General features: G+C 43.0%; 1 protein-coding gene across 1 annotated transcript in view; it reads left to right on the top strand.

Moving 5' to 3' along the window:
- The first annotated feature begins 250 nt into the window (after positions 1-250).
- The window catches only part of CYTH3 (cytohesin 3), a 49,855-nt gene continuing 35,123 nt past the window's right edge, over positions 251-14,982 (top strand). Inside the window, exon 1 of the mRNA XM_053471224.1 lies at positions 251-406. Coding sequence (XP_053327199.1) covers positions 388-406 — 19 coding nt within the window. The 5' untranslated portion in view covers positions 251-387. The remainder of the gene's footprint in view (positions 407-14,982) is intronic.

The following is a 14,982-nucleotide window of genomic DNA, read 5'->3' as shown; positions in this document are numbered from 1 at the left end:
TACACCGTATACCGGCTTATATTCCTCAGGTGTAAAGGAAATGCCCAATTTCTGCTCTCTGACATTCTTTTCAATTTCCCACCCTGCATTCACTGCAGCTTGCCGCGTCACGTGACTACTACAGTCACATGACCTGTAATGTCATCCAAGTCCTTTCTGCTGTATGGGGACTAAAGCTGCACCCCCCCCCCGCATTTTGGGGCGGGGTGTCGTGCGGGTCACGTGGCTGTGGGTGGTGACACAGGGAGGGAGCTGCAGCTGCTGTTGCAGTGTGTGGTGGTGTGTGAGGGAGAGTTACGGTGATAATCCGCTCCGTGTTGCTGCTCCGTGACGGATTCCCGTGAGGTTGTTTTTTTGCGTGTAAAAGCTGTAATTCACCGGGTCAGCATGGAAGACGACGGTGGCGGTAAGTAGCGGCTGTTATTGCAGCACGAGAAGCCTATGGCTAGCATGTTGTTTTTATCCTTCACATTCCGGCAGCGAAAGGGTCCAGCCCTGTCATTGGGGATTTTAGCCAGTGGCCTTATGGATATATTCCGGCAGCTAAAAGGTTAACCCCCCTTTTTTTGGTAGATATTGTGCAGAATGGATATTTACGGGTTAATACTATGCTGTTTTTTGCACTGGCTGGGGTTTCACCTGAATCTCTCGGTTGGAGCAGAGCAGTTTATCACTTTAATTTAATTAGCAGAGAATGGTTAATATGGACGTTCATTCAGTACCTAGAACTTTGCCTCTTCTATGTATATAAAAATAATGCATAAAATGATTTACCGTAATGTAGCGATTTATGGATTTTTGACCTTTTCTGGTTCCTTCCAGCAAGTAACGAGTTAATGGGTATTTACCGTAAGCCGCGGAAACGGCGTGATATTTTATTTGTAATTGATTCAGCTGGTGAGGAGATAGCGTGGATGCACGCTGCTGAATACATTGTATTTACCCTTCTAATGGTAACAATAATCTGATTAACCCCTTATTTCCGGTTATTTGCATGCTGCTGCCGGTATGCGCTCCACTGCCGGGAACACACGGTTCCACGTGCTTCTGCCGAATACACGCCGTGAAACGGTTGGGTTTTTTTTTTTGCTGTCCTTGCGGGTTAATTTAGCGCAGGGCCGGTTAACCCGGTCTATCAGATCAGCAATTAATTCATTGCGTGTGACTGATGTGCAAGGCGGGCCGGAATGGCACGATGCGGAGTACGTTTGTCTACTAGTTGGCTGACTGTTCACGTCTGGCAAGAGAACGGCAATTAAAAAACACGCCGGCGGCCCTGATAAGGTCAGCGTAGGCCGGCGAAGTTCTGCAGAAATGATAAGATGAGTGCGATTACGCACCGCGCTACAAAATATCCTTCTTACCCTTTAAAGACCAGAGGTGCGGAGAATGTACGGCAGCTTTAAACCCGGCCACTAACTGGTTACAGCAGAGTTTCCGTACATGCTGCGTAATGATCTGGGAGCTTTTCCACCTAGGATGCGAATATCGCATGTATATAATATTCTAGAACGCTGGTGGTAGTCTGCGCTGAGACATGAGGCTGGGAATAAGAGGGATTAGCTGCATGTTTACACCGGATCCGTGTGTCTGCTGCGTATCGTAAACAGGCTTGTTTGCCGACTCCTTTTCTGCAACCTGGGAACCGTCTCCCAGCAGAAGTGGTAGATGCTAATTAATTTAAACATGGATGCAATGGGCATAAAGGCAAGCTGAATCTTAGACGAGACCAAGGACTGATTAAGGTCCCAATCTTTACGGAAGGAGGAAAGGGCAGATTAGACGTCGGAATGGTTCTCATTCTGTGTTTCTGATGCGTAACGTTGTTACAGGGAGTGAAAGATAGAAAGTTAACATGAAAGAGACAGAGGGCTCTGCTGATACGGCTGGCGTTCTGCTTCATCCCTAAGGCAGGGCCGTTCTGTTTACTCCTGTGTAATCGATACTCAAAGTAAATGGTGCGTTATGTGTCCCCGGTCCTGGCAGCCTCTGATGAATGGTTGAGTGTCTTTTCTCCACGTCCTGGAGTTGTTGGCGTGTGGCAGGCTCCGTGTGCACTCCTGAGATACTCTGCAGAGCCGTCACGGGGCGGGCGAGCTGCTGTAACAATGCCTTCTGCCGCCCCAAGTTGGCAAGTTTTGGGGGAGAAACTCAATGGTTAGGCGTTCATAAATCATCATTATTGTGGGGATCTTTCTCTCATCCCACCCAACATTCATTCAGGCGCATGCACTAATCTGTGAAATGACCAGCGCCTGCACTGTGTGTTGGGGTTGCTTTTTCTCTTTTGCTGTCACCTGGGACTGTTTGCGTAGCTTCCTCATCATCAGCTTTTGTGTTGCACTGAAGCCAGCAGGACATCCCCGGCTGCTTGATCTCCCATCTATGAGACGTTTCTTTCAAATACGTTATTCGCGAAGCAGCTTCCAGGGTATCGATGGTGCGATCTTATCTGTGCCGCTTTATTGAGATCTGGATAAATGCAGCGCCCCGTGTAATCTGCAGTCCTAATCCCTCGCTGATTGCACTCCTCTCCGGCTGTTTGCTGTCCTGGTTTCCATGCTCCAGTTTGGGTAATTTTTTTGGCATGCCAGAAATCTAGAAATACCCTTTGAAAACCGGTCTGATTTTGCCATAACGTTTCTGCCGGTAAACCATTTGTCATCAAACCCTGTCTTCCAAATTATTTCCGTTACCAATAGATGCGGATGGTAATATTTGCGGTCCAGAATCATCATGATTACAGAAAAACTATATACGCTAATCATGTACCTCGATTAAAGGCCGATTTCTAAATCATTTTATGAATTATCTTTTACCCTCCTGGTGCGAGGACCCTATTACCTCAGTTACTTTTATCTTAAGCAGGTTTAACTTCTTAAAGGGACAGGTTACAAGCAGGAGAATAGCACTTAATTGAGATAGAAGCTGCAGCCCTGCAGCTGTGTCTTATTCTTTCCACTGATTGGTTCCTTGAAGCAGCCAATCTTTGGCATGAAAGTACTTCCTTTGAAATCGATGAGAGCGTGTTCTGCAGATACGTTCCACGAGACCCCCCGCTTGCAGCGTTTGCGTTTCTTAAAGTGGACTGTCGGTAAGAATGTGTCGTGCATTGGAGATGTATGTATTCGGCCAAACACATCTCCTGCGTGGAAAATGACTGGGGTACAGGGCAAATGCGTAGCGGGCAGAATCCCTCCGTGCGTATGCAAGGGGGGCACATTAGAAATTAAGGGACTGCACTGCTATCAAATGTGTTAAAGTGCATACTATGGTTGGAGTGTCCCTTTAAGTAATCATTCATTCACATTTACCGGAGATCGGAACCAGCAAGCCCTGTTCGTTAGATGCTGCAACCCAAAAGACGGTCCCCATTTGGAGTCTGTAACCCCCTCAGCAGCATTATTCAGCATCTATGACCTTCTTGTTCCCCTCTGAAAAATGAACTTAAGTTTGGAGGAAAAGGAATGTTTAAGCCATGCGACCCTCCAAATTGAAATTCATTTTGCTTATGTTATAAATCTTTGATAATTCTTTGGCCGGCGAAGCATTCCGCCTGCTTGACCACCTGTGGAGCCCGTTGCGGGGACCCGGCTGTACATAGCCGTACATGTGTTTCTTTTTAATGTATCCCGAGGGCTCCAGGGACTTGTAGCATTTGTTTTAAGAAGGAAGTGGGCTGACCTGTTTGGCTGCCATGAAATGAAACCATTATTATTTGTGTTTTGGGGAACATCTGTGTTCAATTTATTACATTGAATTTTCCAAATTCTTGCAAACCACAAGTTGATAGTGTAGCAACCTATGAAACTTTCTTTTTTTCAAACGTATTTTAATTCACGATCAGAATAATTTTTTTCGCTGCTAGACTGCTCGAGACACAGTTCCACCTAATGGAGTTTCCTGTGTCCCCGTTGGTGCCGTTTACTGTCTCGTTTGGAATTCTATTATATTTAACCCCTTTCTAAGTTAGAAACAATGCAATTTCAATTAGTTTACTACTGTAAATACTTCTAGAAGTAGTCTGGCTAAAATACAATGACAATCACCAACTAAAGGGTGGTTTCAGAACGTTATTCTTCCGAAGACTGTATAATCCAAGTGATGGATATAATCCACGTTTGGTTGGGTTTCGCTAATATTGACACACATAAAGGTCTAATATTCTTGTTAACGAACTGTCCTTCTGCTTCATATTGAAGTCTTTATGCACACATCTATTTAAAACAACAGATAAAAAACCAATGGACCTGTTTTCAGTATTTCGGGTGCTGCCTGTGATGGTGATGTCCCGTAACATCTGAGATCGCACAGAAGTCTATCCAAAAACAAACGCATTCCAAGTAGGTCCACCGACCAAAGTCTTGTCTGCTCAGTTTACCTCAAGAACCGAGCCAAGTGCAGTTAAGAGTATAGGATTATGGTCGTTTGTGTAAAAAGGAATTGGAAGTCAGTTTATTTTGTTAGAATTCTAGGTCCCAAACTTAGGAACTTAGTGCAGTGGAGATGTCTTTCAACTTAATGATCGTCCCCCTGAAGGCTCCTGCAGACCATACTTGAGTAGACTTATGTCTCAAGTTGGGACATTTTTAAAACACTTTATAAACTCTCAGGCTTTGATTCCATTAGTATGTCAAAGTGCAGATTATTATGTTAGAAATCTTAGACTAAGCTACTGCCGGCTGCTGGTGGCATTTGACGGTTTAACCGTATAATCTACCCATTGTTAGCGGTACGTTCCATCTGTTCAGCTTTCGACGGATAGAATTCCGCAAAATCCCATCGCTGGGGTATGAACGAGGCTGACCCGGGAGGTTACATTTCTATTACATTTCTCTCATATATATATATATATATGAGAGAGAGACCTTTTGGGGACGCTCTTGCGTCTTTATTTTATATAGAACTAGGAATCTCGTATGTTACTCGGTTTTTATGCGGTTTCACTTTTAGTCACAAGACCCATGAACTTTTTCCCACTTTTTGGCATGTCAGCAGACTAATGTGCCACAAAGCAGAAAGGGAATGTAATGACTGTACATGCGCAGGGGTAGATCCAGCGTTGCTGCCTGCCGGGTGTCATCGGCCATTGGTGAAGGAAATTGGCCAGGGTTTCCAAGTGAAAGGCTATCGTCTCGCTGACTTAAGAAAATGCTGTTTGCTACATTGATGGCTTCAAGAACGATCTTTTTTTCTTTATTGAAATGCGTTCTGTGCTTGGCCTTTTCTTGCCAAACAACCTTCTACTTCCTTAACTGCCATGGTTTCTTCTAAGAACTCCAAGAAAGCATGGCCGGAGTGGCGATCATCATGTTAATTGTCTAAGCTGTTGCCTGTTTTGTGTTACTTTTCCTCTTTTATTTTTTCGCCCCGGACACGCTTTGCCTCTGAGCATTTAGTTTGAGATTGAGAGAGAAATGCTGTTGTTTGCAAGCTGTAAGAAAACAAGCGCATGTCTTTGTTTGCTAATAATGGATAAAGTGTGAAGTTGTTGCTACTTGTCCCAGACAGACATACTCTCCTAATTGTAATGCTAGATTGTTAGTTCGTTTGAGCACCCTGTCCTGTCCACCCATTGTACAGCGCTATGGAATTTAATGGCATTATATAAAACAATAAATAATAATAATCAGTTTTCTGGGTAGAAAGCAACTTATTGGGCATTCTTCTGTCCTATGAAAAAGTAGACGTGTGAACTGGTTGAATCTTGTAACAAGTACATCTGGGTGCATTAAGACTTTAAGAAAGGTCTGGGTGACATTCTGACCCACATGGGTCTGTGAATTATTGCATGATCACATGGCTATATATATTGCATCTTAATATGTTTATGTATGAGCACAACTGTGTGAGAGGGTTGCATGGTTCTAGAGTACAGTTTGAGTCGGAGGGTATGTTCCTAACTCAACAGCCATAGAAAAACCAGTCGATTGCATGTCACAAACCCAGACCGTAGCATGGGTTGTGAAGCCAAGGCCAGGTCGTGGGATTTGGTTATCGCGTGTAGATGAACTTGGATTTCTTACTTGCTGTGATACTATGTATCCGCTCCCTGATAAGTTTACTGTTTTCACCGTGTAATCTGATGGATACGTAAATCTTATGTAACACTTAAGTCAACATGCCTAGCTCCGAGCACGGTCTAATTATACCGGCCCATGCTTGCTCATCTTAAAAAGATTTCTTAAGTAAACCGATCAGTCAACTCTCTTTCCAAACCACGTTTCAGTTTTGTGCTTTTACATGGTTGGCTCGGGCTGAGATGACTCAGATCCTCGGAAGGCTCTTTGCCATTTCTTGACTGGTCAGCAGATGTCTATTAGAATGTGATTTCAACCTGACTCGGATGCTGGGTATGGCAAGCAGAAAAGAGTGCAGACAAGGTCACCCGAGTTATTTTACTTAGCTCTTTGTTGCCGACACGATGCCTAAAAAAAGAAATCTTTATTTAATTAAACCATTTTCCCCAAGTGACTGTTTTTCATACGGTGCAGAGGTCAGGAGATCTTTAGGATTTATTAAAAAGTGTCACATGTGCCATTTCAATATGTTAAGAAAATATCCTGTGAATTTCCCAATGGACTCCACGGCTTTAAGCTTTATTTATTTCAGTGCACTTTGAAGGGACCATGATGAACGTATATAATGTCATATATATTTCCCTTGAAAGAGAACTCTCTTTGTCTTCTCTGAATCCTTTGCTGTTTGAAAAGCAGGTACTGCATGTATCTGGGAACGATTCCCTTGTTACCTAAATATGATTACATGGGCTGATTTCATTTTGTGGAGTTGTGACGTTATGGTTATTCAGACTTGTCGCTTTTCATTTGTAAGTGTGGAGAGATAATGTACAGATCTCCGACGTGCTGGGTGGATTGCGCATGATTCGTGGCTGCAGAACATAGTCAGCGGAGCCTTTGGCAGCAGATCCTATGGAATAGTAAACTATCTTCTGTTGGAAGGATAGATCTGGCCCTTCGGCACGGTGATGTGTAATGTTTGGCCAGAGCATCATAACCATCCTTGGGTTATGGTGAACGCCATTATCAATCACAGTCAACCAGTTTGTGTGATGGGAGTTATGGTGAAAAGCTGCCATCCTTGGAACGGGATTAGTGTCATGAGAAGTCCAGCTCAGCCTTTAAAAGTGATCATATCTGCTGAGAGGGGCCGTTTGTTCTCAGGCTTTAGAGTTGACTAAGGCAACTGTTCCCTAAAGACTGAGAATGATGGGAGTTCCATCAACAACTGAAAGACCACAGTTATCCAGTCCTCCGATGGTATTGGGATCCATAGGCAAGGACGTTCTCGCAGAGACTCGGATGGCCCACATGTGTATTAGTTTTGCATCACGTCTGCATGGAACGCGTGCAGCATCAGAAGAGCAGATCAGTGTCTTCTCAAACCGGACATCTCACGTACTAACGAGCAGAAAAGCCTTTAATGCATTGTGAATACATAATCCATTAGCTTTGCCATTTGTCTGTTTGCAGTTTATTTTTCCTATGGGAGCACACAGCCTCCTAATGTTTTACGTCCCAATGCTTCTTCTTAAAGGGCAAGCAATAATGCATTTTACCCCCAAATCCACTTTAAAGACGCACTTACTCGTTTAGTGTAACAGGTTCCTACATCATCTTGATTGTCCGTTAATGGTGTGTTGTGGAAGCCTTTAGCAGCAACATTTCAAGTCTGTTCAGCAAAAAGAGCTTGTAGGAAAAATACACAATTCACACACCTTTGCAAGCGATTATGCTTTAGGGACAGACGAATCCCAGGAACAATCTCAGTCTTTGTGTGTCCTCTCCTGGGTCAAAAATGTTACATTTTGCATACGTGTTTTGTTTTGACAAATTTCCCCAATTTCTTTAAATAAAATACGTCTGGAATAGGATGGCGCTATATAAATCTAATAATAATACAGATATATCTAGAAATTTCTCACATGATGGATTCTAGATTTCAAATCATTTATTAGCAAAGTTCATGATCTTTCATGCAGGTTTTATAGAAGGACAACGCATTTCACACCTTTCCCATCTCTAGCTTTTTTAGCAATTACATTTTCATTTGCTTTCTCTTTGAACGTATAATAAAAGCAACCCACTGGTTCCCCAGAAGTTTGTTCTAACAGGTTGGCGCATGTATATCTACCGTGTAACCGAATGATCAAGGCGTAAGAAAAAAAAAATTCTTTGTTCATTTAAAAGGAGGACATTTTTGGGGCTTTATTGTGCATTTATTAGCTTATGTAAGCAAAGCCGCTCATAAAATCATTCCTGTTTACGTTGAAGGATTTGAGGTTTGTTTCATTTTCTTCTTCAAATAAACTGTACTTTGATTGGCTGCGTATGATCTCTACCCCGCTTTGAATAAAATGGATATTAGGACGTTTTTTTCACTCTTTGTGAAACGTTTCAAAGGAGGTGAGTAGAAGAGATGGTTTGCTGTTTGTTTGCTGCCTTCCCGTCTGGTTCTGGAGTTAGTCGGCGACCGTGGAGTGTAATAATAGACTGCGCAGCTACTGGGATTATGGCTGAAGCTGAGAAGGATTGGGCTGACGCTATAGTGCACATTTCTTAAAGAAGCAGGAACCTGGAAAGCGGAGAAACCGTTTTGGTAACGTACTTACACAGAGGGTTTAGCCGCTAAAGGCTTGTATGGCCAACTCGCATCTGTCTGATCAGAGCGCCCCGGTAGGGGCTACTGTCTCAGCTTTGCTAGCCCACCATAGCTGTTAAGGATAACCAAAAGTGTATCTTTACGTTATAAAGCAGAGCAATGTAAAGTGTGCATTAAATATTCCATTTACAGGTAGTCTCTCTTCTAGGGTCCCATCCCTTTCCACCAATAAAGAATGCTTATCGAATCGAATGCTTTCTAAGTATTTTGTTATGCATTACTTAACATGTAGGAAAAAAGCAATAAAAGCACATACCTTTAGGAGAAGCTGTAGCTCCAGAGCCGGAGTCAGTGAGCGTTTTCCATGCATACATTTGGGGGGGTCTCGTTAAAGGCCCTGCTTCTCGCATGCAAACTGACACAGGCGCTATCTGGTGGGGAGTGTAGCGCTCATGTGTTTTGACAAGCAAGAGATGTGTTTGCCCAAACACGTATTCTACAAGCCTAGGAGGCAAGGCAAAGGGTGGGCTCTTTAGAATCCCTCTGTTCATTTACAGTGGAACACAAACAATAATTAAAAGGAAACTCTCAGCTGCCACAATCATTAAAGTACATACAATGGCTGGAGTGTCCCTTTAACCAACGAACGGTATGCTGTTGCCGGGCAACAACATAGATGGAAGATAAAAGATCTTGGGTTGAAATTTGTGTAACGTTTAGGAAGGGTTAGTGAGGTTGTTGCATTACGAATACCTCTTATTTTAAAGTAGTTTCAGAACACATAATAATTTGTCTATGCCGCGCAGAGTGCGCACAATTAATTCAATTATCTATAATCCATTCCACCCTCGCATCCATTTGTACGTTCAGAGATCCAGCGGCCGAGTCTGGTTACACCCAGTGACTTAATGAGAATATATTCTTAATACCGGAACCTGATATCTTGCGGTGGCTAAAATATATAAAAAAACTTCTCTCCCTGCGGTAAATAATTCTGTTATAGATTTGTAAAAGAAGAAAACCGAAAAGCTTTTTCCCCATCTGTGCTGCTGATGCCCTGCGTTTGGTTTTGAAGCCATATATGAAGCTAAAGTGTTATAATGTTGGGAGTAAAAAAAAAAATACCCTACTACTTTTTCTTTTAGTTTCGCACATTGCTGCGTGGGATAAGTGCAGCATAAGAACGCGAGGTTGCAGGGAAACATATCACGAACGCGATGAAAAATGATTGTCCTGCAGCCTGGATCTGTTTAGATAAACCTATACACTCCGCAGCAGCCATACGACTACAATTCCCACAATTCACCAAGGAAAGTGTACCTTGTGCTGACATATCATCAAACGAGTTGTTTTACAGCAGATGGAGAGCTTCCTGTTGGTAACACAAGCCGTGATTAATGTGTACAGTATTTTATGACTTTGGGTGAAAAAACCAGTTTAGCGAATCTGGTCCAGACAGGAATGCCAGAATTAGACCTCCCGTCCCCTGCTAAAGTCTCATCTGCTTCTGGAAGGTGGGGGTGCAGGGGCATTGCTGCCAGACCCCTCACACATCGCTGTAAGCGTCTGCCCCTCTTGCCCCATGGACTGTCAAAAATCAAATGACCAAAATAAGAGTTAAAAGCTTAGTTATAAAGACTTCCCCGCTGACGATGCTCTTCGTATCGCAGTCGTATTACTCATCTTCCGATCGCAGATAAAGATGCCTCTCGGTTTTCCGGTTTCTCGCTCCCTGGTGTCTCGGCTGTCAGATCTGCAGCAGAGTCTCCACACATGGAACTGATTTTAATTTCTTGGCCGTGCGAAGCATCTCCGTAATCCCTGTTGATTTCTAATCATCCATAAATCTGTGTCAGGACCTAAAACATCCTTTTGTGGGAAACTTGCTTTTTTTTTTTAGTTGATTGAGTTTTTTTACTGTGGGAAAAGCATTATCAAATCATGCTGTGTGTTTTATCGTAAAGGGGAATTATATTTGGGGGGGAAAACTCATGATTGTCCTGCTGATGATTGGCTATCCCTCCAAGATTGTTTTTCAGACAGTTAGGTGCTGTCCTTGTGCCAAGCTCCGGTGGAACCACAGTGAATGGTGGATCTGTCGTCTTCTGTGTGCTTGAGGGGTCTGGTCTTCACCTTGATGGCACAGGTGGTCCACAGTTGAATGTCCAATCTCACTCCACCGCACAGATATGGGAACCCTCAAAGTGTTTACGAAGACCCTCCTCTCTCCACACACAACATAAAACTTTGTTGTCTTGGGCGAAGTTGCTCACAGGTCGTGTAGTACAATGCTTGCTAGTCATTGTCTGCATGTCTCCCTCACGATCAGGTGTGGTTGGTGTTTGAAGGGATACTTCAGTGCCCCATGCAACCTCACCAACAAAAAAATCCATATTGAAGTGAATAGGAGCACTTTCTGCGCGTGCAAACAGGGGGTCTCGTTACAATGGTTGACATAATGGTGGTTAGTATACCACGTAGGCGTGAAGTGTTTTGACGATCAGATCTCTTGCAAACCTAGGACCTGGGGTGGTGAAGGAGAAGCTAACGCTTGTGGGAGGATTCTATAGAAATCTGCAAAGGTGACCCACGCAAAAGTCTAGCGTGACTTTGCCATCATATGCATTAAAGCGTATACGATGGCTGCAACGCAACTTCAAGAGAAGTTTAATAGCAGAAGGTATATCTGAATTAATTGGAAAGAAAAGTACGTGACTTCCTTTTTTTTGTTTTGTTTTGCTATAAATACATTATTGTTGCGTTGATATGTGGTTTGTAGTCTTGTCAGACTTTGATCTTTATTTTTTTTATGCCTTTATGGCAATTTCAGTGAATTCTTTTCATGCTAATAATGCCACACATTTGTTTTCTGCTAGTTTTTTTCTTTCTAATAGCTTCTCTCCAGGTCCTGATATAGAAATCTAGTTCGCATTAGGAAAACAAAGCTGTTTTTCCTTAAAATGCATCTAAATATAGACTAAGGCTAAAGGAAACTATGATATTGAAAGCGTGCTTCCTCAATTAAAATTAGGGGGAAAAAAGGAACTTAAGGCTCCAATATGAGAACATCACGGAATCTCTCAGATCTGAGTGTGGGTTTCATTAGCTAAACGCAGCGCTCAGTGTGAAAGTGGCCCCTGTTTGCAGCTTAACTTTATTTTGGGAAATTACAAAGAATTACTAAAATCGGTTAAGCTTAAAGGGTCTGTCGGTGCAGTCCGCATGTCTTCTAGGGTTCCATATGGGATTGATTGCAGTTTCTGACCCCTTGCCGGGAGCCTCCAGAATTGTGAGCAGAGAACGTCTTTCTGGATTTTAATATTCCTTTTTTTTTTTTTTTTTTTTTGATATTTTTTTCCTTCTGTCGAATCTGTTTTTTTTTTTCATTTTTGGAAACAAAAGAAGAAGAAAATGATAACGTAGACGTAGATAAACTCCATCGGCGTAGTGCTGTAATCCGGACGGCTGTGGGGTTTTTCTGGTTAACAGGTTTAAAACAATGAACATTTTGTTTTTTGCTGACAAATCCACCAAGAGTCTTGTGGATCAGAGGTAGACTCCCCCCGTTCTTGTGAAAGTATGCAGGGTATGTTTAAATCTTACCCAGATGCTTATTGTTGCTGGCTTTGGGTCCATCACAATACACGGAACGAACACAAACGTCTTTTTTTCCGCCTTGTCCACGAGTTAAGGTGTTTTTTTTTTTGTTTTGTTTTTTTTTTTTTGTTTTTTTTCCCCAGGTTTTTAAATTCCTCCCCATTTTAATCTATTAAATGGATAGATTTGTGCCCCACCAATTATGAATTTATATTGAAGTACTTGCCATCCTTTCTGAATGATTGTGCATCTCCGTTAGGAGTACCGATTGTATTATTAGAGGAATTGGCTAAAATCGGCTTTTGCTAACTACTATTCCTCGGTATGATGGAAAATAACCCGACGCGTTAGCCGGGGCACACCCTGAATTTCCTTCCACACGACATTTTGATCGCTTGCCGTCCAATTCTGGTTTCCTACGGAAGGAGATGGAGCAGATTTACGGGGGAACTGTCCGGAGCCCTGCACACGATCCGCGGCCAATCGGATATCTACCGTGGAAAGACATGAAAGGGATGTTTTTATATTAAAAGGAGTTTGATACAGATTTGTAGCTCAGATGTGACGGGTCACATTGTTTCCACTAAAAGTTGTTCGTTGCTGCCAAAACTCTTGATGTACATTTTTAAGTCCTTTCGCTCTCCCCACTGCTAGAAAGCATAATCACGAGGGCCGTGCACGCCGGCAAGAATTCTTATTTAAGTGAGGGCATCACTTTGCATGCTGCATGCAGATGTTGGTCCATCTCTTCATTAAAATGCAGTGTAATATCTACTAGGTACAAACCGTGTACATGGCCCCTGGCCATCATCTTTATTCACTTTGCCTTTTCTTCACTAACTTGAAAGCGGCCGTTCGCTGACACACCAGCGGAGAAAGTCACTTAACCTCTAGGACGAGAATTCCCAGGCTCTTCCCGTAATGCAGAGAGTGGATGGAGAGTAGGGCCACCTGAAACGGTAATGAGCCACATGCAAGTTTTCCTTTTGAGGGCCCATAGGCAATTTTTTCTGCATTATTTTGCCACATACAGTATTTCTAAAAGTCTGCATGCTGGAAGAAAGTAAAACCAACGACATTGTGCCCCCGGTTGACCGGATGCACGTGGTGGTTTGGTGAACCATGTTTTTTTTGCCGTCGTTGTCTGGGACCTGAGCTGCTACCCCTTTTCCTAACATTAAAGAACAAGCTGCTAATAAATCGCTAAACAATACGTTTCACTCCTGCATTAAAGGTCTACCTGAGCCTGTAGAGGTCCCATGCCTGCTTTTTAGGAGAAATAATGAGGTACCAGCTTCTGCCCCGTCCTGTTTTATGCCTCATCAGCAACATTTAAGACTAATTCCTATGTATTTCTAACCAAGCACCACTCGCTTGAGCAAGAGGAACAGGTTACAATGTGTTTATTGCCATACGGCATCCATTAAATACAGCTTGTACTGAGATCGTTTTCTGCTGGTGTAGACAGACCCGTCACTAAACCACATTGGAGATGCAGTTAGGCTCGGCTGGTAACTGGGTTTGGGCTGCTGGTAGAGGGGCGGCATTGAAATAAAGCTTTCTGATGAAGTGTTCTGCTGCGGTCTGGTGTAGAAATCCATTCTTTTTGGACAAACGTCTTCGTTCTGCGGAGTGTTTGGTGATTGAAAAACAGCCGAAGGTGTCTCTGCTGGTCTGTCTTGGCGAATGTGGATGAGAAAAGGAGAAGCTGTTGAAGGGCAAAAGCCGAACCTTTATACAGAGACCCCCGTGCCAACGAGCCTTTTAAAATCAGTAAACCCCACGCTTTCCTGATATACTGGGATACAGGGTGCCCATTTTTAAACTGGTTTGCTGATTGCTGGATATTTCAATCCTACATGTTCAAGAACTGACATAAAACTTGTGCTTCTCCCAGTCTACTCCCAGCCCTTGTAAGGAATACGTTTTAAATGTTCTTGTGTATCTATTCTAGATGCAGGCTGAATATTCCACTCACGTTCTCCTCCAGTGAGTCAGTTTTTAAAATACTTAAGTACGTATTCTTAGTAACCTGGAATTATACTGCAGATTGAGTGTTATGTGCGCTGTCGTTCAAAAGTTTGGGGTCACTTCGAAATGTTCTTTTTGTTTTTGACAGATTTTGTCCATTGAAATGGATGAGAAGCAACAACTGACTTTTTTAATAGAATGTTTTCATAGGCGTACAGAAGTTATTTTTCGGCAACTATCACTCCTGTGTTCCAATGACACGTTGTGTTCGCTAAGTTTAAATTTAAAAGGCTTAGTGATCATTGATCAACCTTTTTGCAATGATGTCCTCGGTTTCCATGAAAACAGCTAAGTGACCCCAAACTTTTGAAAGGTTGTGTGTAGATATATTTTTACCTGAACGCAGTATTCTGTACATAGGAAGGGAATCGTATGCTTGGTTAATACCGTATTTATTTTAAGAAGGTGTAATTCGGGCTGTAGCTTTACGTTAGAGTGAGTGTAATTGGAGTGCTGCCTCAAATGAAACCCGAAATACAAGATCGTAACCCGAGAGAATGCAGATGAATTGTGTGCAGGGAGGATGTCAAACGGGTTCGTCGTGTATCATGGAAGCCGCTCTAGATTTAGGTTTCCTGTAACCCAATGTCAAAGGTCGGCTTTTTCTTCCCCTTTGGTTGCTAGGGACGGCACCCATCCTAATCAGCAGGCACGCTGCTCGCTAAATGCCAAACGCCGGCCCCGGCTCCCGGAGATGGCGGAGATCATCCGGATGCTTTTATTTCATGTGCT

Source organism: Spea bombifrons, chromosome 7 (genome assembly GCF_027358695.1).
Source record: "Spea bombifrons isolate aSpeBom1 chromosome 7, aSpeBom1.2.pri, whole genome shotgun sequence".
Taxonomy (NCBI): Eukaryota; Metazoa; Chordata; class Amphibia; order Anura; family Pelobatidae; genus Spea; species Spea bombifrons.
This window is presented reverse-complemented; position numbering and strand designations above follow the sequence as displayed.